Source organism: Ornithorhynchus anatinus, chromosome X3, assembly GCF_004115215.2.
Source record: "Ornithorhynchus anatinus isolate Pmale09 chromosome X3, mOrnAna1.pri.v4, whole genome shotgun sequence".
In the NCBI taxonomy this organism is placed as follows: domain Eukaryota; kingdom Metazoa; phylum Chordata; class Mammalia; order Monotremata; family Ornithorhynchidae; genus Ornithorhynchus; species Ornithorhynchus anatinus.
Window position 1 is genome coordinate 18,303,097 of NC_041751.1, and position 25,481 is coordinate 18,328,577.

Below are 25,481 nucleotides of genomic sequence, written 5' to 3' on the forward strand. Positions count from 1 at the left end.
ACTGTCTCTATCTGTTGCCGACTTGTTCATCCCAAGCGCTTAGTACAGTGCTCTGCACATAGTCAGCGCTCAATAAATACTATTGAATGAATGAATACTATTGTTCAATCACAATTTATAGGTATTTTTTATTCAATCCTGGCTTGTTTTGAATCAAGTGAAGGTTCAGATTAGGAAGACTAAGCCCTCTTTTCTTCCTCTCTCTTTCCCTTCTGTGTTAACCTGGCTCTTGATTTTGCACCCTTTATTCAACCTCCCCTCAGCTCCACAGCACTTATGTACATATACGTAATTTATTTTTTTACATTAATGTCTGTTCACCCTCTAGACGTTAAGCTCCTATGGGCAGGGAATATATCTATCAACTGTTTTATTGTACTCTCCCAAATGCTTAGTATAGTGCTCTGCACACAGTAAGCACTCAATAAATGCAATTGATTGATTATATACACAAAGGTATTGAAAATGCTAATCAGCACTAAATTCTAGTTAAACGTCTGTGTCCCACATTTTATCATGTGTCTGGCCTTTCACAAAAAAAGCTCTTGGGGTTTCTAAAGGCAGACAGAGGCATGATCCAATACTACAAGCCTGTCGATTGATCCTGGGAGAAAGAACTGACATTTGGTCCTTGCTTTTCCCTGAAAGTTTCTCCACAGCATCCTTGGAAGATTCAACAGTTATACTATTCTGCCTTATCATTTCCATCCAATGGACCATTAGATTCCATACTTTCTTATGTTGTAGATTGACCACCTTGGGTTAGAATCCTCACTGCCTTTTAGTTCCATTCCCTTTTCGAGTACATTTATTACCCTATTTGTTTTGTTAATGAGGTGTATATCTCCTTGATTCTCTTTATCTTGATGATGTTGTCTTGTTTTTGTTTTGTTCTGTATTGCTTTACTGTCTCCCCCGTTTAGACTGTGAGCCCGTCATTGGGCAGGGATTGTCTCTATCTGTTGCCGAACTGGACATTCCAAGCGCTTAGTACAGTGCTCTACATATAGTAAGCACTCAATAAATACTATTGAATGAATGAATTAATTAACATTTACTCACTTATCCATCCTTCCCTTCCATCTGGTTGCCTTTTTTTCCACTCTTTCTTCCCTGCTTCCCTTGTTTTCCCCTTTAAATTTTGAATGTTGCTGTTTAAATATTTCTGACAAGTTCCTTGATCTTGAAGATATTTTAACCTTGATGAGTGTTCTATCTATATTAAATAAATAAATGTCAAGGGAAATTAAAGGGAAGGAGAGACTAGTGTCATTTTGTGGGTTACCAGAATCTCATCCATGTAAAACAGACCACTGTCAAAGAAAGAACAAGGAAAGAAACACTGTGTCTATTCAGTTAATTGATGATCCTACACATTAATTACAACAAACTGTATTTTTCTCTCTATGCCAGAGAGTTGGACACCGAGTCCAAATGTGGAGGGAGAGTTTCCTTCACCTGCCTCCCACATTCCCCCCGTGTGATTTTTAGAAGAAGGAGAGAATGAATCAGCTGACCCTGAGAGTCACATTCCTGATTCCTCTTGGAAGTCAAAGAAAGATGTCCCCAACCCCACCTAAATATACAATCAACCAATCAGAGTTATTTATAGAATGCTTACTTTGTCAGAGCACTGTACTAAATTCTTGAGAGAGTACAGTACAATAGAGTTGGTAAACACGATCCCAGCCAACAAGGAGCTTACATCTAGCAGGGGAGACAGACACTGAAATAAATAGGAAATGGCAGCGTTTAAGGTTATGTACTTATGTGCTGTGGAGCTGAGGGTGGGATGAATAGTAAGTGCTTAAAGAGTACAGATCCAAGTGCATGGTCAGTACAGAAGGAAAGCAAATAATAATAATGTTGGTATTTATTCAGCACTTACTATGTGCCGAGCACCATTCTAAGCACTGGGGTAGATTCAGGGTAATCAGGTTGTCCCACGTGAGGCTCACAGTTAATCCTCATTTTACAGATGAGGTCACTGAGGCACAGAGAAGTTAAGTGACTTGCCCACAGTCACACAGCTGACAAATGGCAGAGCTGGAATTTGAACCCATGACCTCTGCTCCCAAGCCCAGGCTCTTTCCACTGAGCCACGCTGCTAGTTGAGGAAGACCTCTGGGAGGCACTGTGATTTTAGAATGGTTTTTAAGGTGGGGAGAATGGTGATATTTCATATATGAAGAGGAAGGGGATTCTGACCAGAGAGAGGATATGGTCAAGAGGTTAGCGGCTAGATAGGTGAGCTAGAGGAAGAGTGAGTAGGTTGGCATTAGATGAGTGAAGTGTGCAGTTGGGATATAGTAGATCAGCAAGGTAAAGTAGGAGGGGAAGAGCTGATTGAGTGTCCTAAAGCCGGTGGTAAGGAGTTTCTCTTGTATGTGGAGGTGTATGGGCAGCCCCTGGAGGTTTTCTAGTCATGCAGTGGATGTATACAGGGACAGAAGGGAGCTAAGAACAGTCCTCTTTAGGCTATGTACAGCACAGACAGTGCACAGACAGTAAGTAGCCTTCAAGTTGTGGGAGTTGGGAAAGGAAGGAACCAGTTCTACCCATTCTCCAATTCTACCCCTGACAATTCCCACAGGAGGAAGAATTGGAATAATGCAATTGTTTTCAGGAACTAGAGTGTTTCAGATTTAAGAAAGGGAAAAACAGATACACCTTGGAAAAATACAGGCTTATGTAAGGAAAATTCACCTTTCATGGAATGAGGGTCTACGGTATGAGAAAGGTAGGTTAAAAACTGGCATGTGGTGTGGCCTAGTGGAAAGAGCCAAAGCCTCTGAGTCAAAGGACCTAGGTTCTAATCCTATCGCTGTGTGACCTTGGTCAAGTCACTTCAATTTTCTGTGTTTCAGTTACCTCACCTGTAAAATGGAGATTGAATCCTCCTCCCTCCAACTTAGACTGTGAGCTCCATGCGTGATAGGGACTGTGTCCAACCTGATTATCTTGAATCTACCACAGTACTTAGTAGATTGCCTGGCACATAGTAAATCGTTTAACAAATACCATTAAAAAAATGAAATATAGCAATAAGAGCCAATGGGTAGAAAGCATATGGAAGTAGGTACCAAAAGAAAATGTGCAAGCCAAAAGTCTCAGGAGGGTCAAGAGAGTTTGGATCAGTTCTTGGACAAGTGGTGCATAACTAGATCAGAGTAGTAGAAGTAATAGTAAATGTTGTGTGTAGAGCCCTGTTCTAAGTCCTGGGATAGACTGTATTAGTGGGGATTAGACATGGTCTCTGTCCCTTGGGGGAAAGTAGGGATGTTAGCCGGTCCATCCCTAATCATCAGAATGTATGTAAGGTAGTAATAGGTAGTAGTAATAGTATTTATTAAGTGCCTACTTTGTGTAAAACATTGTACTCTGTGCTGGAAGAGAATACACAGGAGAGAATCAGATGTGTTTCATGGCCCTCCAGGGGCTCACAATCTAAGAATAATTGTGGGAGGGATTGAGTGACAGAAACATAAGGGAAAATACTAGTTGCACAAAAATAATATGTCTCATAAAAGTCTCGAGTCCAAGAGATCTGGTGGTAAAATTGACCTGTATGTGCCACACAACACTGCTACCCAGGTATCCAGCATCCAGTCATAACCTAAGTGAAGCAATGTTCTAAAACATGGAGGCGACTCAGGCTGTTGCAGCATGAGGCCCTCACAGCGCCACAGACAGTCCAGCTCAAACTGGGTTGGGAGAATTTATTCCTGAGCAGCCTCTCTGACTGTACTCCATACTTCCAGATTAAGCCTGCGTTCTCAAGGAGATCCAGAAATTAGTCCACGCTGTGGTATAGTGATCCAGCAATGTGCCTATCAATCAATCAGTGGTATTTATGGAGTGCTTCCTATGTGCCAGACCATTGTACTAAGCATTTAGGAGAGTACAATGTAGTAGAGTTGGTAGAGACGATCCCTGCCCTCAAGGAACATACAATCTAGTGCAGGAGTTTACAATGTACCACTGCCCCCTTTGACTCAGATCCACTAAATAGGTCAGTGGTTTTCAACCCAGAATTTTGATCTGTTTTGTTGTGCTTCATGTCAGACCCCAAACGATGCACTCTGAGTCATAGAAACACCTCCTGAATGAAAGATTGATTTCATGACACCTTGTGACCAGAAAGACAAAGATTAGCCAGGGAAAATAGAGCATTACTACAATGACCATTAAGGTACTGGAAGGAACGAGAGGACTGCTAACTCTGATGCCAAGGAAAAAGAGAATTTCTCTGTAGTATTTGGCAAGAGATGGAAACTAGAAAGAAAAATCCTGGCTTTAAGAACTCAGGAGCGCCGTATATGCAGTATCAGGATATGTTTCTTGAACTACCTAATGATAAGATTTCCAAAAAGAGTGATACAATCCTTATAGCTTGAGGTGTTTTCAGTTGGAAAAAAAAAGAACTAAGAATTATGCCCCAGGGAGTGACTTCATTATCCGCCTCACCTTAAAACAGATGAGACCTGGCCAAGGTGGGATTCACAAGAGGCATTTTCCCTCATAGTTTTCAAGGATTCTAAGACAAGTTATCCCTGACTAAACACCTCTTTCAGGTTTAAAAGAATTCTGTTTTCCATTTTCATTTGGACTGACCCCTGAACGACTGGAGGCAGGAGCATACAACTCCCTCGCCTTCACAAGTTGGCCCTCCCTGAACTAAATGATCTAATAGGCCTCTTCCAGCTCTCATTTCTGTGACGCTTTCAGTACCCCACCCTTTCTTGGGGTCCAATCAGGGAGAGGGTGGTGCAAGAAATAGTGAGTCACCTGATAAGGATCTAGGTGGCACTTCAGGTTTTGCCACAGGCACTAGGACTCATGCAAGTACTTGCTGTGCTTTGGAGTGCCCTAAACGTCCAGCAAGTTGTGTCCTTTCTTTGACTTGAAGATGATTTATTCCTTCTCCTGAAAGAAGTGCTCAAGCAGTGATTCCCCAAGGAAGGTTCTCACTGAATATATTCCCATCTGTTTCTCTTTCCTGATATATCCAGAATTGTTTGGATTGTTTCTTAGCTCTGCCCTTCAGAACTGAGCATTTCAACACTCTGGTGAAAGAGCTTTGTAGGGGCTGTCTGACTGAAAAGGAAGCGAAACTCCTGATGAAGAAATAATTTTTTTATATTTGCATGGCTTAGTACAATGCCTTGCACTCAATAGGCCCTCCGTACATACCGTCGCTCTTGCTAAAAGCTACTAAATAATCAGCCTAACCCAAATGCTGTTGTCTGCATCAAGTTAATATGTCCTATCTATCACCTTCAACATGTGCCCACCCTGCCTAAAGAATTTTTGCCTACGGTATATGCCCTGCTTTTAACTCATTACTTCCAAGTGCATTTCAATTGTGGATTTGACCTATCATACCTTTTTGTAGAATTGGCTATCTTAGAAATTTCCTCTGGTCCCTTTCAACACTTTCATAGTTTGAGAAAAATTTCTACTGGGTTTCTAGGATTGGAATTCCTGGGGAATTAAGGTAGGTTTTGCTCTAGGGAGCAGCTGGAGAGCAGCGATCCCTTGGAAGTTGAGTGGTAGATTTTCCTCTTCCGCACCAAACCGAAACAAATCTGACATTTCACCCCCAACACATTTTTCCCCCATATGTGAGTCATCTAAATAGTGGGAATATCCCTGGATGCTTCTTATTTGCCCAAAAGTGGCACTGCGAAGATGCAATTGAAGAATCTGAGCAGAATGCACACACGACGGCACAGGACACTGACTCACTTGAGTTGCATTTGAGTGCATCCCCAGTTCAATGATGGATTTCACTGGTTAGAAAATGGGAGGGACAGATGGGATGGGGAGGATCCTCCAGCTCATCTCTCCTGCCCTACTACCATGAGCCATAAACTCCATCCTGAGGAGAGATACCTTCTTTGCTGAACCCACTCCCCAGAAGAGAGGGTGTGACCAAGACCCTCCTCCCCTAAAGAGTTGGGAACAGGAAAGGTTTGGGAAAGGTTTGGGAACACTATTGGTCAAACTGGTGATAGTTGCCATCTCTAGGTAGTAACCTAGAAGGCAATGACTCCTGGAACCATATGATCCGGACCCAGTTGGACTTGGGTATCTCCTGCTCAGCTTTCCCACCTTGATTCTTAGTGAGTCTGCATGAGGGAAAGAGTTTGGGGTCCTAATAATTACAACTGTAATATTTGTTAAGTGCTTACATGGCAAGCACTGTACTGAGTGGGATAAATACAGGGTAATTAGAACGGACAGTGTGTGTCCCACCTGGGGTTTGTAATCTAAGGGAGAGGGAGAACAGGTATTTAATCTTCATTTTACAGATTAGGAAGGTGAGGCACAGAGAAGTTAAGTGACTTTCACACAGTCACCCAGCAGGAAAGTCGCAGAGTCCTTTAACTCCCAGGCCTGAGTTTATTCCACTAGGCCTTGCTGCTTCTCGTGGGTCCTTGGTGCAGAATGATTAATTTCCATTTAAGGAGTAGTTTAAGCATGGGGCAAACCTAGCCAATTTGTAATTACTATCCATAAAAACCCAGTGAGGTAGGAAGTAGGGATCATTATTTTTATTTTATAGGATGGGAAATTAGAGCTTGACATTTTAAGGCATTTGCCCCCAAACACACAGCAAATCAGAGGCAGAACTAGGACAAGAGCCCACACTTTCTAAGTCTCTTTTAAGAGATCTCTATGCTCAATCAATCAATCAAAGGTATTTATTGAGTTCTTACTGTGTGCAGAACAGTATACTAAGCTCTTGGGAAAGTACATTACCATAGGGTTGGTAGGCACCATCCCTGCCTACAAGGAGTTTATAGTTAACAGAGATGACATACATTAAAATAAACCATGAAGAGGGGGAGTAGTAGGGTACAAGGATTGGTACCTAAGTGCTGAGGGGCTAGGGTGAGTATCAGAGTGCTCAGGTAGGGATGGCTAATCTACTTAATAATAATAATAATTTTGGTATTTGTTAAGCACTTACTATGTGCCAAGTACTGTTCTAAGCTCTGGGTAGATACAAGGTAATTAGGTTGTCCCACGTGGGGCTCACAGTCTTAATCCCCATTTTCCAGATGAGGTAACTGAAGCACAAAGAAGTTAAGTGATTTGCCCAAACTCACACAGCTGATAAGTGGCAGAGCCGGGATTAGAACCCACGACCTCTGACTGCCAAGCCCGTGCTCTCTTTCCACTGAGCCACGCTGCTTCTACTTAAGACTCTGAGCCCCATGTGGGACGGGGACCCTAGCTGACCTGATTAACTTGTATTTACCCCAGTGCTTAGTTCAGTGCTTGACACATAGTAGAGAAGCAGCGTGGCTCAGTGGAAAGAGCACGGGCTTTGGAGTCAGAGGTCATGGGTTCGAATCCCGGCTCTGCCACTTGTCAGCTGTGTGACTTTGGGCAAGTCACTTAACTTCTCGGTGCCTCAGTTACCTCATCTGTAAAATGGGGATTAAGACTGTGAGCCCCACGTGGGACAACTGGATTCCCCTGTGTCTACCCCAGCGCTTAGAACAGTGCTCGGCACATAGTAAGCGCTTAACAAATACCAACATTATTATTATTATTATTACATAGTAAGCACTTAACAAATACTGTAATTATGATTAATTATTATTAACTGTGGGGCAGACTTCTTTGGGTAACACCGGGGGGCCAACTTGTGCTTAGGAAGTAGACTATGGGAAGAAAGGGGCTAAAGGAATAATGGAGCTGGTCTTATCACTCTGGTTTGGCTCTGACTCCTTACACATTCCTCCATTAACTGACAATCCCTTCTGTCTCTTTTATGAATGGGGTTGGGTGCCCCTGAAATGCCATTAGCAGTAGTATTTATTAAGTGCTTACTGTGTACAGAGCACTGTACTAAGTACTAGGAGAGAATACTCAAGTGGAAATTAGACATGGTCCCTGCCCCTCAGAGACCTGTGAGTGGAGTTAAGGAGAGGTGTTTATTTGAGAATCTGAGCTGACCAGAAGAATTTTCCTAAAAGACCTCATCTCACCTTTCCCTTTCTTATACCTTCTTTCTCCTTCTCCCTTTACAATGGAGTGCAGGCCGCTGTTCCCCAAGGGATGGTTGGTCACAGCTTCTGACAGAGTGTAGAGGAGGCAGAATCCCACTAGTGAAAGATATACTTAATTTTTCAGAATAGGAATGGATTTGCTGAAATCACGTTTCAGCTGTATGGCTATTTGTTTCAATAGTATAAGGAAAGGAAGTTTAGTAGCCACTTCCTCCATGGTATAGAAAGGGAGGCACATTCTCTATTACTTTTTTAGAACCTTTCTTCCATGTAGATTCAGGTAATGCTAAGAGACCTGCATGGCTCACTCGAGATGAAATCTTTTCAACTGAGTTGCTTTTGCTTAGTCTACATGTTAGAAAACCCATACTACTTTATGAACAAATACAAAGCAAATATCTGCCTTGGTGCTTTTGCCTAATAGCTGTAACCTGCTGGAAAACTAGCCAAACATTATGCCCAAATTGGCCCTGATTCTCAGGAACTTTTATTTGCTGATTATGCATTTGTTTCCAAGTAAAACATCAAGGATGACACAATACCTCCCTCAAGGAGCTACAGTATAAATTTAAACCCACAGAGGCTTCCTGCTGAGGAGATCTTTTTTTTAATCTTTTACATTTTTGCTTTTGGGGTAATTCTTTCCTTCTTCAAGGCTCCCTCTTCCTTAAGAATAATTCTTTAAGGGAAGGTTGCCACCTAACCCAACACAGAATCATCACCTCTGGACTGTAAGCTCACTGTGGGCAAGAAACAGGTCCACCAACTCTGTTTTGAAATCTCCCAAGCATTTAGTACATTTCTCTTCACCCAATAAGTACTTAGTAAGTGCCATTGATTGGTTAATTTATCAAAGAAAAGTAGAAGGAATTGAAAAGAAAAGAATGGTGTCTGGAAAAGCACCAGAGGAGCAAATGGAATTGTGTATCATGAATTGGAATTGTGACTAGTGAGTTGTCACTCCTGTGACAGCTTGCCTGGACAGTTTTAAGATGCATGTGTATGGGTTACTTGATTAATCACGTGGGAGTTTTTTCTTAAAACATTAAATTTTACTCTAAGCATGGAAAATGAGACAGAAACTCCCATTTCTCAGAGTGACTTGTATAAATTTCCCTTGAGAATGTCCTGAGAGTCCAGGACATAAGTTCTGTTCACTGAGGCTGAGGTTGTCTCTCTGGCCAGCAAAGCACCTGCAAAGGGTTACTAAGGAGAGTGTCAGACTTAGACTCCCCCACTAGAGCTTTCATCAAAGTAAATCTGATTATTTTCCACATGGTTTTCCTGAAAGGATGTTATGATTTTCTAGATGTTTGGTGGCTGGCGATAAATTAGGCTTTTATGATGTCATGTGAAAGGCCGCCTCTTGGACTTCCTCCTGCCTTGAGCAAGCTAAAGAATCAATTCAGAATGCATTCAGGGAGAAAAGTGGACATAGGTTGGCAACTTTTAACCCTTTCGTGGTTTGATGTGTTTGCATCGGAACTGAAACCAGGTCAAATTGGACAGATGGGCCCAGTTTCAGGGCCATGGAAAGAGATAGGCTTTCCCCCTTTCCCACTCCCTACTCCCAATTCCCCTTTCTTTAGGACTGGCTCTCGCCTCTGACTAGGGGATACATTGGTCTGTTGTTCTTACCTGCTCTTTCCCCTCCTTAGGCCCCATCTGAACTCTGTGGCAATCAACATTTCAATAATTTTGAAAAGTGGCAAGCACCATCAGTGAAGCCCTGTAGGCTCCAGCAGCAAAGCTAGAACTAAAAAGTTAAAACATTTTACAGTAAAAAATAAAGAAAAAACAAAGTAAAATCATCTGAAAAAACTTTGTATTTTCACCCATGGGAGAAAATTTCAAGCTAGGCCTTTACTAAAAAATAGAAACAAAATTTTCTCCTTAATTGTGTGTTAAGCACATGATATTCACTCCACCCTCAGCACCCCAGCACCTATGTACATATTCATAATGTATTTATTTATATTAATTCCTGTCTCCCCATGTGAACTGCAAGTTTCTCGTGGACAGGGAATGTGTCTACAAACTCTGTTGAATTTTTCTCTCCCAAATGCTTAGTACAGTGCTGTACAAACAGTAAGTGCTCAATAAATACCATTGATTGGTGTGTTTGAAACTGTACAGGTAAAATTTTGTATGTGCACGTGCCTGTAAAATTTACCTGGTGGATTATCCTTATGCACATTGGTATCTTCCTTGTGATATCTTTGGGTCTTGGAAAAGGAAATAGTATAGACTTGCAAAGCTAATCCCTTGGGTGACATAGGTAGTTCCTGCTATCCTACCCCAACTAAACACCTCTAGCCAAGTCTTCCCCAGTACCTGCTATATTCTCCTGGCCAGGCACCCATGTACCACCACTTATCTGCTGTGTGACCTTGGGCAAGTCACAACTTCTGTGTGCCTCAATTTTCTCATCTGTAAAATGGAAATTAAATCCTACTCCCTCCTATGTAGATTGTGAGCCCCATGTGGAGCAGGGACTGTATCCAAACTGATAACCTTGTATCTACCCCATGCATAGAACAGTGCTTAACAAATACCATAATTATTAATTCTCATTTTTACCTTTAGTCTCCCACAACAAACCAGCCCTGCTTCCCACTTTTCCTCCTCACGGACCATCTTCCCATTCCTGCTGTCTTACCCCTGCTGACTCAACTTCCATTTCCACCATTCTTTTTGATCCAGGCCATCCCCCTGTGTCTGCCAGTGTTCATTAGCTGGGCCACCCCTAGCTCCCATCTGCCGTGCACACCCACACTTCTCTCTCATCTCCCACAGGTTTTCACCCAGCCAGGCCCTTTCTGCCACCCTTCTCTCACATCTTTGTCCTCAGCCTAGTCCAACCCTGCTTTCCCCTTTCTCCCTCACAAACCTGGGTCTCTGGAGGCAAGATTTGCCACACTGACTCTTTCCAAGAGTTCACTGAACCTTTGATCAGAACTGCTTAGTAGGGAATTGAATGGCATTGAATTTCCTCCCATGTCTTCTCCCACTAACAATCTAGAGGAGTTACTATTAACTTCATTGTGCTCTCCGGGAACGCGTCTACCAATTCTGTTATATTGTAATCTCCCAAGTATTTAGTACAGTGCCCTGCACACCCATAAGTGCTCAATAAATACCACGGAGTGATTGACTGATTCACTGGATCAACTAAAAGGCAAAAAACATGAAGGAGCAGGAGAGAGAAGCAAGGGGATCCTAAAGTCTAAGGAATCCAAAATTAGACCCAGAATACTATAACGTTGAGTGTGTGTGTGTGTGTGTGTGTGTGTGAGAGAGAGAGAGAGAGAGAGACAGACAGAGACAGAGACAGAGACAGAGAGACAGAGTCAGAAAGAAAGAGAATTTGAAAGACTTTTTGTTGACTATGGCTGATTTTAAAGGGGCTACTACCCCATATCGGTTATGTTGTGGGTATGGCTGTATATATTATGTCATTCAACAGTATTTGAGTCTCACTGGAGATTTACTTTGCGTTGTATATTTGAGTAGGTAGTAAGAAGGATTATTGAAGTTATCTATTGTGGAAAGTAAGAGGAGGAAGCCTAAAAGGAAAAACAGCCATTTTGGAAGCTGACATAAAGTTGCAAGAACACTAAACTTCTTGGAACTCAATCTTTTGGTCCGCAAGCAAAATTAAGAAAGGCAAAGTAATTGACGCCAGGAGCTGGACCGAGCTCTTGATGAATTAGAAGAAGGCAGGCATGAAAAACCAATTATCTTTGCTTGGAATAATTAAAGAGCAATTGTTGCACAAACAGCACTTCCCTGGGATCAGGAACTCTCCCTGAGCTAAAGATAAACTGGGATTATGATGGTTTACTTTTATTTGAAAAAATACTTTGTACTTTAAGGCTCTAGAAGGCGATGCCACCTGAAGCAGATGCAAAACCACTTGAGTTGCATTCTGAACACAATTGTCTGTAGGATGATTAGCTAATATTTTAAGTGCTTTGAAGATGAAAAGCACTAAGCGATAAAAATAAAAAGACAGTGTACCGAGCTCAGGAATGCCGCTTTTCAATTAGGTCACAGCTGATCTTTAATTGTTCCATTTGCAGATGATTTATCTCCTTTCCTCGGGGTTATTGTCACCTCCTATTGCCGTCCATGCTTTTTATAAACTAGGTCCGGTTATTAACAGTAACCATTAATTTCTGATGAAGATGAGCTGAGCTTTGAAGCTAGGAAGTCCAGAATTACTAACAGCTCTTATCTTCCCCTTGTGAAATTGGCCCAGCACCTTTCCACTCTGAGTCACTTACCACCCCATAGTGGTGTAAGAGTGGTGATTGGCAAAGTCAGCAGCATTGAGAGACTTCCAGTTTCAGGCAATATAACTAAATTGTATGTGTTTTAGATATTTTAAAACTGCCAAGGGAAGAAGTGATCTTAGGAGAACAATTTTTAATGATGGATTTAGAGTTTAGAACATGCCGATATGTGCTCTATGCATGCCATGTTGTAAACTGAGCACTTGCTATGTGCAGATTATATATGGGTATTTCATTAAAGCAATGTGGGAAAAAATTGAGATCCAGTGAGCAAACTCACTAGATTTATCCACATATCTCAAGAATAATTACCTATAATTTTATCTTGCTTCTGATTTTTTTCATTTTTAAAAAGACAATAGTTCATTTTTTGTTTTTTCTGGAACCATGATAGTCAATATCTCTGTGCTTATGTGATCCTGGATACCAGATCAGAATTCTTTTTATTCTGCACATGTTTTAGTGTATACAGAATGTAGATATAGCACATCTAGCATATCTTTATACATACAATAATAATGATGGTATTTGCTAAGCACTTCCCAGACTGAGCTTCCCCTTTTTCCTCTGCTCCCTCTGCTGCCTCTCTGCCCCTCCCCCCACTTCATCTCCCCTCAGCTAAGTCCCCTTTCCCCTCTTTCCCTCTGCTCCTCCCCCTCTCCCTTCCCCTCCCCTTAGCACTGTGCTCATTTGTATATATTTTTATTACCCTATTTATTTTGTTAAGGAGATGTACATCTCTTTGATTCTATTTATTGCTATTGTTTTTGTCTGTCTCCCCGGATTAGACTGTAAATCCATCAATGGGCAGGGATTGTCTTTATCTGTTGCCGAATTGTACATTCCAAGCACTTAGTACAGTGCCCTGAACATAGTAAGCGCTCAATAAATACTATTGAATGAATGAATATGTGAGGCACTGTACTAAGCACTGGGATAGATACAAGCAAATCAGATGGGACACAGTCCCTATCCCACGTGGGGCTCAAAGTCTTAATCCCCATTTTACAGATGAGGAAACTGAGGCATAGAGAAGTAAAGTGATTTGCCAAAGGTCACACAGCAGGTAAGTGGTGGAGCCAAGATTAGAACCCATGACCTTATGACTTTCAGTCCCATGCTCTATCCATTACGCCATGCTACTACTCTAAAGGATAGTTACATATATGCAACTATCCTTTGTTTTTGAAGATGACACCAAGGCTGGTAAGATCCTATTCAGGTGTCTAAGTAGGGCTGAAAAGACGGATGCATGACCACCTCACCCTGCTACCTTGTTTACACCTCTCTGCACACAACCTGCCCATCTGAGCTGTGTTGTTCAGAGCATTGCTTTACTGTTGAGCTGACTGCATTGCAGAACTGTACTTTTTTTTATGGTATATGTTATGCACTTACTATATATCAAATGCTGTTCTAAGCACTGGGGTAAGTCCAGGTCAGTTTAGGTCAGACACAGTCCCTGCCCTGCATGGAGTTCACAGTCTGAGTAGGAGCGACAACTGGTATTGAATTTACAGTTTAATTTACAGTTGAGGAAACTGAGGCACAGAGAAGTCAAGTGACTTGCTCAAAGTCATATAGCAAACTATTGGCAGAACCAGGATTAGTGCTCTTTCCACTAGGCCATGCTGCTTCCCTAGTGCTGGAAATCTTGTCCTGCCTTTGGATATCAGGCGTGGTTCAGCAGTGGCACTGGTGAAATTGCTCCAGAAATTGGATGTATCTTCCATAGTTAATCTGGGACATACTAGGTTGATCCACAAGACAGTCTAGGTAGCAGTAGGATTTCATTCTCTGGTGGCCAATAAAAATCTTCTGTTGATTGATTTTTTCAGATGGCATGAAGCTTTGGGTTTTTTTTATCTGAGCTATGTTCTCAGAAATACGAGTGTCCATTTACTAGTAAATGCCATGTTTAATGCAGTGAACAAATGATCTTCTTTAGTTTCCAAGATCTCTCTCACACGAGTCATCTGTTATAATTTCATATACTAAATATTAATAATGATTGTGGTGTTTGTGCCAAGCACTGACCAAACGCTAAGTTAGATACAATTTCTGTAGATTGGGCACATTCTGCATTAGCTAGAATTCCTTATAAATCTCTGCAAAGACATGTGATGAAATAACTTTTATTTTCAAGGATAATGATAATTGTGGTATTTGGTAAAGCACTTTCTAGATGCCAAGCACTGGACTAAGCACTAGGGATACAAGATAAGCAGACTATATAGAGTTCCTGTCCCACAAGGAGTTCACAGTCTAAGTATGAGGGAGAGAAAGCATTGAATTCCCCTATTACAGTAGATGGAACTGAGGCACAGAGCAGGCGTGAGAACTCAGGTCCTCTCACTCCCAGACCCATGTTCTTTCCACTAGGCCACATTTCTCTGAAAGGATTTAGGTGACGTTCTTGCACTTGAAAATAGTTTCTTGAAAATTGGGTCTGCCGTGACTTTTTTTTTAAATTTTGGACAATAATATTTCCTAGTTGCATTCCAGGATAAGGATTTGATTTAAAATCTGGTCAGGAAGACAACCTCAGTCCTCATGAGGTGGTCCCAGTATCTGGGTAAAAGGAACGCTTCAAAGAGTAGGCCACCAGCACAGTGGCCTAGTAGATAGAGAACCAGTCTGGGAGTCAGAAAGACCTGCATTCTAGTCCCAGCTCTGCCACTTAACTACTGTGTGGCCTTGGGCAAGTCAGTTAACTTCTCTGGGCCTCAGTTCCCTCATCTGTAAAAAGGGGATTTAAGGCTATGAGCCCTATGAGGGACTGGGACTTTGCCCAACCTGCTTACCTTATTACCAAACAGAGCTGAGAACAGAGCTTGGCACATAAGCGCTTAATAAATACTCTTTAAAAAAAAAGTTGCAGAGTTGCAGAGAACATCAGACCCCGGAAGAATAGGTAGGAATAGTACCCAGATGGGCTCACATTCGTCAAACTTTACACCGACTTATATTTTCAGAGCTAACAGTAGTAATAGTAGTAATTCCTGGACTGCTAAAGTGTTTCTTCCAAGGAATACATTCATCGTGCCCCTTTGTTGATTAATTTGTGCACTGCCTCTCTCCAAGCGATAACGACTGGCAAAGGGAATGAGGCAGAGTGTAAGGCCAGCTCCCTCTGTTTTTCTCCATTTGCCATTTTATCTCCAGTGTCAGTATGCTTGTCAGAGCCAGTGCTGACTGACTCAATTTCCCTGAGGTTGAGCTGAAGCATTGTTTTAGTCCTGACAGCATTCGGTTGGGTCTTGCTGATGGACAATGCCACTGATTCCCAACTTCCTGAGCAAGCCAGACAGTTGGCTGTTTTCTTCTTGTCTCTTATCACCCCCTGTCATTAGAAGAGAGGTCTGGCTTCAGCTTCAGTCTGTGCTGATATTCCACAGCCAAAGGGAAGAGAAAGGGGAAATGTCCAATACCATTATTAACACCTTCACATTGATTGCTGTGGTGAGTTTCCTTCATTCCTCTGGGCAGAATTAAATAAAAAAAATATTGACAGGATACTGCTGTAACCTTTCTGGATAAATTACAAGTCTTTTTTATTATTATTTGTAATATCTGGACTGGTTCTTAACCAATATATACGACTGAGATTAATCTTCCATTTCTTGTACTATTGTGACAGTGATACTCGCATTAAAAAAAGCAAATATGTCTCCCTGAATTAATATTAATTTAGATCTAGAACCCAATTCACACTGGCATTCTTTAAAACTGTTCCACCACTGCTTTTCTAAGACAGTGGGAGGAAATAGTGTAAACCGAATATCACTCACGGCTTCCTTCTCTAATGACTAAAGATGCTTAGCCACTGGAATTCACAGGTCTTAATATTCCCTATGAAAATATTTTATTGCCAACCATCTACATATTTACAGTAGTCTAAAGATGACTGCTTTAAAGGTACATAGTAGAAATGTGGCATCTTAGCAAAAGGTCCCATACATTCCTAAAATGTTTATCTAGCATACATCCTGTGCAAATCTCACAATTCAGCCTGTCAGTGAGATGCTAATTCAAGAGAAATATTAAATCGGGCCCAAAGCAGCCTAAGGAAAAAACGAAGCTGTGATACGATATATTCACCAGGGCTTTCCTGCCAGATTTTAGGAGAGGAGGAGAAGCTATCAAAGAGTTTCACTGTGTTAGGAAAGGATGGAAAATCCTAGTAGGGAAGGATCGCCAATATAACTAAAAAATTTGTTTTGATGTTATCTTGAAGCAATCAGAAGGTGGCAGCAATGTTTGGGGGACAGGAAGTGTGTGAGGATAGAAGATAAAAGCACCCCTTTTTTAGGATTTCAGGTTAACAGACTGCTGAGGGTTCAGTGGCTGCCTTAATGACTTTTCCAGGACTTGGTCTAGTCCTTTATCGGTTCGTTAAAACAGGAACGTAAACCACATTGCATTAAAAATAGTTGTAGTAAAATGTGCCTTGTATCGTCTTGCGACTTTTATGCCTCAACGTACACTTAAAGAACAGCTTCCAGAGTGAAATGAATAAGCATTAGTCATCTGTGGTAGTAAGAGAAAAATGAAATTGGCTCTAGGCATTGAGTACATATAAACTTTATTCTCTCTTTGCTCATGCTAGTTTGCTGCTGTAAAATGCTCAGTTAAACCTAATTGAATTAGACAATAATAAATTACACATTGAAGCCATATCATTCACCTAATGAGTTGAAATGAAAGCAGTGATGACACCCAGAACCAGGGCTCAGGAAATGTAATATTTACTTAGAAATGCTTTACATTTTTTCTCAGGGTTTTATAACCATATTTTTTAAACTACCAGGCCACCCTGCACAACAAGTTCTTTTGTCCTGATGCATGAAATCATTTTTTTAGTTTGTTTGGACTATAAAATGGAACCTGTGTAAGCTCACATCCTTTGGAAAGTCAGCTGTTTGCCACCGTTCATCAAAATCCTGCTTTTAACCTATAATTAAAGAGGGAGAGCCAAATTACCAAACAGAAGAAAAGAGTCCATCAGATAAACTCATTCTCATCTCTTATCTTCAAGAGCAGATCATATCGTAGTTAAGTGAACTTAAAAGTTCAAGAGACCTGAAAATAGAATTAAACAGAAACAAGCAGTTGATTTGTTGTCTTCAAACTCTCTCGTCTTTGGCCCCGCTTGTCAATATGACAATATGGCATGTGAGAAAAACAGTCACTCTTCATCCTATGTAGAAATGCCTCTTATTCAACCTTTCTTTCCATGGAAAAAGTAAGATTGTGTGTTAGAAGCCTCACTTGAGGGAAAAAAATATATTTTAATTAAAAGTTATCTGGCTGATGTTTTATTTAGAAACAGAAAAAGAGCCATCACTTTGTCCCTCTTTAAGCCCTTCCTTCCCTCCCTCCCACCACCACCCCCCAAAAATAAAGCAGGCTTTCACTGCATCTGTCTGCTAGGTGAGCATCTCATTGAGACCATGAAAACTGAAATTCTTGATTTCATTCCTAGTTAAAAGATGCTCAAGGAACTGAAAATTCCTTTAGAGACAGTTAAAATCTGCTGATTTTTTTTTAATTACCTCGTCTTTTCCTAAAAGTTCATTGGGCACAAGAATATTGGCTGTTTTCTACATCAATTCAACAGCAGCTAACTTAGGAGAACCACAAAAATCCAGTTCTGTTCTCAAGGGGCCTCATCCTCTTCCCTCATAAGCTTTCTTGGTCTAGTAATGCTGCAGGAAAGCAAAGCCTTGGCAGTAATCACTAGTTAAAAAAGCCTCTGGACTGGCATGTCGGAGTTCAACTCAAAACTAAATTTGTAAGTTTAAATAGGTGCATCTCTGGTTGCGATGAAAGAGTTTTATCAAGTAGGGTAATAATGCCTGCCTGTTTCTAGAGTTTTAATTATAATATACTTAGCTTGTAGAAAAGTACAGGAAACATAGTAACAATATGAATCTCCATTTTCCAAATCTACTGAAATCTTTTAAAACCAACCTGTTTTTTAGTTTTTTTGCTAGCTCTAAATTCAAAGCTATGATTTGCCTATTGTGATTGGTTTATAGTGAGCATTGTGTGACTAGAAAATGACTTGTGCTTTAATTCTTGTTAACCCGTGAGAATGGCGGGGTTGATTCTTCGACAGTTTCAAATTTAGGGCACCGTTATTCTGTGCTGGTAAAAGTGATGTGCTTTTGAGAGAATTACAAAAGCCTATCGAGAAAAGTGCTTTTTAAGGTTTTTTTTTTCTAAATTAAGGGACTAGTGGTTAAGATTCAGTTGTCCTTTCCATTCTCTAAGTTTTTTCTATACTTTTAGTCTATCTTTGAACAGTGCATGAAAATAAGCAGGTAATCATGTTAAAAAGAATTACAGTCTGTCTTCCTCAGGATGCTTCACTTAGTATTGTGGTTTTATTTGTGTCCCTTCAGTATTATCATTTTATTAATTTTACTACCATTTTTGGCTAATCATTAGTTGTCTGTGTTATTAAACATAAAAGCTTTTACGTTTGCTAAAATCTGGTAGATCATTTAATCATGAGTCATTTAGGGTGGTAACTCTGGTAGTAAACTATTTAAAGTAATATTTTGTTCAAAGTAATAAGGCTGTTCCTAAGCGATTGAAAGTAGAAGCCAGACCTACTTGCGTATAACAGTTTCAGCTGTAGAGGTAGACGGTAGCTGTGCAGTGCAGAGCCTATTACTGCTTTTCACCTTTCCCTTAAGTGATTTATAATAAATATCCAGCACGTGCCAAATTAATGGGACTCTGAAAAATAAAAATTGCTGGTATTAAATTGAGACGTCATTCTTTTTTATTTAAAGTAACTGTCTTTCTTGTATACTTTACTATTGTGACTTTCTGAAACAGAATGCTTTCAAAAAGATTTGAGAACTACCAGTCAGCTGTAGTTTGTTGGAACTGGTTTCTATTGGGTGTTTGTTCAAAGTTGCCTGTTAGTCTCAGGCTCTTAAAAACCTCATATTAAGAGTGCTGGTTTTACGGTATTTTTGTAACGTGACCGGTGCTTCTGGCGGATTGTTAAGCAGGGGGTGCTGATACATTTAAAATTAAAATCACAATTGTGATCCAAACTAGTATTCACAGAAGTATCATCTAAAGGTTGTGAAGGAAAAAGTTCTCTCTCTCTCTCCGACCCTTAATATCTGCTGTTTATAAACTAAGCCCGTGGTGTGGAGCGCAGAGACTGAATGATTTCGAATCCTGCCTGATTCTTTGGCGACAGTCCCATTGATTCCAACTGTTCGGGGCCACCGGGAACCGTACCTGCGATGAGTTTTCTTTCCTTTCGATGAAGATGAACTGTCCTGAAAAGGGGAGGGGAGGGGGACGCTCCCGAGTGAGTGTGCATGTGTGTGTGTGTGTATTTGTGCAGGCACGCCTGCCCCTCGCTCGCTGCCCGGCGGGCTCATCGGAGCGTTATCGCGGTCCCCTGTCTTAGAGCGGTCGGAACACACACGCTCGGAAAGGGAGGGGAGCGAGGCCGAAGATGATCATCTGAAAGTGTCTTTAAATATGTGCCTAGAGAGCAGCTCGGCCGGGTGCTAAGGACTGGCCGATGCCCCAGTCTGATCCTCAGCTCCATCGCTGGTGGGTAGCAACAGGAGGTGGGGAGGGGGCGAGATCCCGTGGGGCACTGGAGCGCTGGGGGCCAGAGAGAGGGGCAGGCGGAGTCTCTGGAGGAGAGGCGAGCTGGCCATCGTCCGGACCTGGGGACCCCCGAGTGGGAAGGGACGTTGCCGCCCATGGCGTTGTTCCCCACCGAAATAGCTCATGGTTCAAAAGGGGCATTAAAACCCTCTGGGCTGGGGCCGGGGGCTGGACTGGACAGGGTCAGTTGCTGGATGGGGCTGGACTGGACAGGGACGAAAGGGGCTGGGCTGGACGGATCGAGGGCTGAATGGAGCCAGGCTGGATGGAGCCAGGCTGGACGGCGCCGGGGAGCGGACTGGATGGGGTCGGGGGCTGGAGGGAGCCAGGCTTGAATGGGATCAGGGGTAGAGCTGGACCTGGACTGGCTGGAACCGTGGACGGGGCTGGAGGCTGGACTGGTCAGGGCTGGGGGGGGGGGGGCGGGGGGAGGGAGGAGAAGGTTGGGCTGAACGGGCTAGGAAATGGACTGGACGGGGCTGAGCTGGGTGGGCTGGGGGCCGAGGGCTGGACTAGACAGGGCTGAGGCTCTGGGGAGACCCAGCAAGTCAAAAAGAAAAAAAAAAAGAAAGACAAGCAGGCTGGGTGCTCCATCCCTAACCCCGACCCGCCGAATTAGACGCGCATTACGATGTCTGGATCTGCCTCTCGGGTTACTTATCCACCCTCCGGTGGATGTTGACTGGAGCTAAAAATACAAACAACCCCAGGTCGAAGCCTGAAGGTCTATGCCCCGTGCGAACGAGACCCGGGGACGAGCTGCAAGCCCAGGCCACGGGCAGGAGCTGCCGAGTCGAGGCGGAGGCGGAGGAGGGCTTCGCTCGCTGGTGATTTATTTCTGTTTTGCCAGAGAAGCACAATAATTCGAAACAGTTCTCACAGTAGCGCCCATGACAATTTAATGTAAAAAAGCCCTCACCATTAAAGCGTCAATAGGACTTGATGGGGTGGGGGTGGGGGGCGGATGAGGGAGTTCGGGATGATGGAGAAAGGGAAAGGGGGATTGATTGCGCTTTATGGTTTTTAAATGGGCTGTGCCGCGTATTCTTAAACGCAGCCTCCGCGTGATTTACGGGTCCTTGAGCCTCGACTGAACTTGCAGACGGGAACCAAACAAGGTGGGGGAGGGAGAGGGAGCGCGCTGATTTGGGGCTTCGCTGCTGACCGTGTCGTGGGCCAGTAGGCTGTGGGCCAGTAAGGAGAGAGAGAGAAAGTGTGTGTGAGAGAGAGAGAGAAAGAGAGAGAGAGTGTGTGTGTGTGTGTGTGTGTGTACATAGCGGTGGGGGCTGAGGAGGGACACAAGGGGAGCTGTGTCCATCAGCAGCGGAGCACCCCCTCCCCTTAGAAGTAGCCTGACAGGGAGTCTGGGCAGGCCCAGGGGCTTGGAGCTTCAGGGCTTCTTCTCCTCCTCCTATTCCTCTTCCTCCTCCTCCTCTTCCTCCTCCCCCGGGGGTCCAAGGGGCTGCAGACAAGAGCCAAGCGACCGACCTGCACACCGCAGCCAAGGACAGATGAACAACCCCTGAACCGTGCCTCTTTCCCTTTCCTTTTTACCCAGGAATTTCTGCAAGGAGACTGTTCGAAAGCCAAACAAAAGCTCAACTGGAAACCCCGAGTCACTTTTGATGTAAGTGCCTCTTCTTTAATGAAACGGTGTTGGTGCTGGTGAGGGCAAAGCAGAGTGGGGGGAACAGAGTCAGGACGGTAAGATCGAGCTCTGGAGAAAACCGAGGCAGGGATTGTCACTCTTTGTTGCTGAATTGTGCTTTCCCAATAGCTTAGTATAGTGCCCTGCACACAAGAAGCTCAATAAATACGATTGAATGAATGAAAGAGGCAGTGGATCTGTGGCTGGGTTGGGCAACGCTGGGAAGGAGGGCAGCCGCCGGCTAGGCCTCTCCCCTGGGAGCGTCGGGCCTGACTAGAGGGGCCCGGCATCTGCGGCCGTCTGGGCCCGACTTTTCCCGTTCGGAGAAAAGCATTTCCCCAGCTCCACTCGCCACTCGGACTGCGATGGGCACTGGTCGGCGCGGGTCGGCTCCTGCCTCGTCCTCATTGCAGCGATTGACCACAATTCTGACCGCCTGCCTAGACCAGGGTCTGGGAGCTGCAGGAAGGGGTTGGGGGGGGGGGGCGCTTTCCCGTGGGGGGAAGGGATGGGGGAGGAGCACAGGCCAGTGGCGAGAAGGAGAAAAGGAATTTATTTGGGCTGGGCAAGCAGTGGTCGGGGCCGGGCGGGAAGGAGGCCACGGTCGGTACAACCCAGTTTGTCTCTCTCCCTTCAGGAGCTGGTGAAGGAGATGGTGGAAGCCGATGTGGAGCTGATGAAAAACAACCCCATAGCCTAAACCTACTGGTCTCCTCACTGGGGAGAAGACATTCCGGGGAGGCTGACCCTTGGCGTGTTATCAACCAATCAAGCAACCAATCAATCAACTAACCAATCAGTCGGGGCGGGCAGGGCTGTGGACCTCAAAGATGGGCAGCCCAGCCCATCTTGGGCAGGATGGGGGAGGAAACGCTGGCATCGATTGATTTTTCTGCCCTCTCGTGAAAAGAAGCTTTCCCGCTTCGTGGGTTGTGGGTGGGGAAGGGGGGAGGGGGGCGGAGGGGGTCCGTGTTTATAGGTTTAGGATTGAGAAGATGCAACCACGCTCCTACTTGATCTTCTTTTAGAAGCCGCATCGGAAAGGTTTTCGTGACGTTTTAATCACACATCATTCACTTTAACTGAAATTATGATGTTAAACAGAAATTGTGAGGGCTTCAAATCGTTTTCATATTAAAAAAAAAAAAAGGCTTTTTCTCTACAGCAGGGTAAAGAGTGAGTGGGCAATCTTTTTGTTTTTTTTCTCAGAGATAGTCGCCGAAAGCAACCTCAAGACCCAAAGTTTAACACCCCCACACACAACCAGGGAGATATTCGCCCCTCGGCTTCATGTTCCATTTTCCCTCTCGTCGGGTTATATTTTCTGCCAACCGTTTCTCCCAATCCTCTCCACTTCTAAGGCCCTCCTAGGGCTTTGCCTCCCGTTGAAGTCTTCGGGTCGGGTCGCCCCTGACCTAACTCCAGGTTTGCGGGACAGCTGGCTCCTGCCTTGGAGGGGGAATGAACCCGAGTAGCCAGCGGCAGGAACGGGCTTCAGCAGCCTTGCAAACTGCAGTCCAGTGTTCCTCCTATTGGCTTTGGTGTTTTTGTTGGTGGATTTGTTTTTTTAAGGTCGGTTTTTTGGGGTTTTTTTGGTTGGGGGGCTGGGAGGTGGAGAAGTGGTGACAATAAGGTCCTCTTTCCAGCCACGGTCAGAACCTAGTTCCTGCAAAAATTGAACCATTCACAATCCCATCCTGTTTCTGCTTACTATAATTAGACCTCATACGGGAGCTTGAACCATCTCAAAAGATGGCTTAAGAAATAGAAAAAAAAAACTTCAAGGTAAGTAAATATTGTTGAAACGTTCCGTGCCAAAGTACCCGGGTTATGCAGAGGTCGTGGCGTCCATACATTTCCCTTTGGTCTAGGATCTTCCACCCAGAAATTATTTCCCTCCTCTTCTCAGCTCTGTAATCTCAAAAAAATAAATAAATAAAAATAGAAGGGAGATTTATGATTTACCAGACCCAAGTAGAAAGGACCGAGGAGAGGCTTTAAAATATAAAACCCACCTTTGTCCCTCTGAACCTAGTTGCCCTGGTTAACTTAAGATAGTATGCACTGCCTATACAGATATGGTGCTAATGAATATACATGAATTCACGAACTGTGTAAAAATCTCTAAGTTTGTACACATAATCACACCCAGGGCCACAAATAGAGTAGGCAGGGTTCGTGTTTATTAAGACTGTACATGCAGCCCCTATGTGTCTAGATCTGTCCACATAAGTAATCTAAAGGCCAAAGACTAAGAAAATCCAACACCTCACCCTACACAGTTACGTACCCTTTCCCAAAGAAAAGAAAAAGAAAAATTCACCGCGTAGAGAACGCAGTTCATTTCTGTGGACACAGTGGTGGTATGAGAGTCCGAAGTATTTCTAAATGTATTCAAGGGCGACTTCGTGATATATGGGGCGGGGGGGCGGAAGTGGCTGGACCTAGTTTTAACAGTCAGTGAGTAACTGGGAGGCAGGAGGGAGAAAGAGGGCCCTTTGTGTGCCTGCGTGAAAGGCAGCAAGCAGTCGCCAGAGGTGCAATGGGAAAAGTATGTGCTGTGCAAGGAGGTGGTTTCAGGGTTAGATGGAGCAGAACTTAGGGCGGACTGGCTTGCGCAGAGCTGGGCTTTCAGAAGCGCAGCCCCGGGAACAGTGCGCTTCTCTCCACCCGCGCAGAAGCTCGCAGGCTGCTAATTGGAAGCAGATGCTTCCTTGAAGCCTGGCCCTGCCGGACGGAGCCCGAGTCCTCACACAAAAAGCCCACACTGGCTTGCGTTGCTCCATACAGGTGCACAGGCTGCACTTTTTTTTAATGCTCTGCAAACAAGGCCCATCTCTTCTTCTTCTTGTTCCCACTCTACACCTCCCTCCCCTATGGGTGCACAGAGGGACAGCGGGAGAGAGAGAGAGAACTGCCCCCATGTCGTTCTGAACGGAGGTGTAGTGCAGAAACAGCCTTTTGTGGCTGCGTAGACCAATCCCAAAGCCATAATAAAGTCCTTATTGAAGACAATCCGAAACAGAGACCTAATGTGCTAGTAGTTGAGTCATAATTTAAAATTATAGTTCCTAAAATGGGCTGTAACATCAATAACGAACTGTATAAAATGGACTCACATCTTGTTTACACAAGATGACTATCAGGAAAATATTTTCGGACGCGACCTTTTGAGGCCAACGTCAGTCCCACCCTTGGTGGTCCTGAGTGGTTCATTTGCTTCCAGGCGGGAAAGAGTCAGAGAGAGAGAGAGAACATTCCCAACCAAGTTTACTTTAGGATTTCTGACATCTCTTATGTGCTGGGAGACAAGTGGGGATGACCCCACAAAACCATTCTTATTCGGACATTTCATTTAAATTTAAGGGTTAAGGTGTAATTCCAATTCAGTGATCGAATTTTTTTCTTTCTTTTCCCCCAGAAAACGCGCCCATTTTTCTGGAGTGGGAAACAATTCTCTTATTTTGTTCCTTTGGGGTTTTTATAGACTGTGGAGGTAAAAGCAGTGTGTATGTAGCTATAGACCCAATTACTTTAGCTGCATCGTTCTCACTTGTTATTTTACTAATCAAGTACCGTTTGCCGCACCCCACCCAGCCCAAACCGGTAAATTAGTGGGGCTGGGTTGGGGACTGTCTGGGCATTGCTTTAGTTCCATCAAATATAGGAAGCCAAAATACCGAAACGACCTTTATCCTTAAATAGCCAACACTCAAGTATCGGAATACTAAACCTGTCACCGTTTTTCGCAGCTATTTGTTTGGCACAGGTAAAGACATACACTGTAACCTTTCAGGGGAAAAAAAAGAATGTTTTTATCTCAAAATAGTTTATAATGAAAAGTGGAATCAGGACAGGAAAATA

At 43.5% G+C, this 25,481-nt stretch overlaps 1 protein-coding gene across 1 annotated transcript in view; it reads left to right on the forward strand.

Moving 5' to 3' along the window:
- Positions 1-24,015, forward strand: part of GMDS (GDP-mannose 4,6-dehydratase) — a 566,781-nt gene extending 542,766 nt beyond the window's left edge. Inside the window, exons 10-11 of the mRNA XM_029054026.2 lie at positions 21,528-21,596; positions 22,255-24,015. Of these exons, the coding sequence (XP_028909859.1) occupies positions 21,528-21,596; positions 22,255-22,317 (132 nt within the window). The 3' untranslated portion in view covers positions 22,318-24,015. The remainder of the gene's footprint in view (positions 1-21,527; positions 21,597-22,254) is intronic.
- Positions 24,016-25,481: the final 1,466 nt, after the last annotated feature.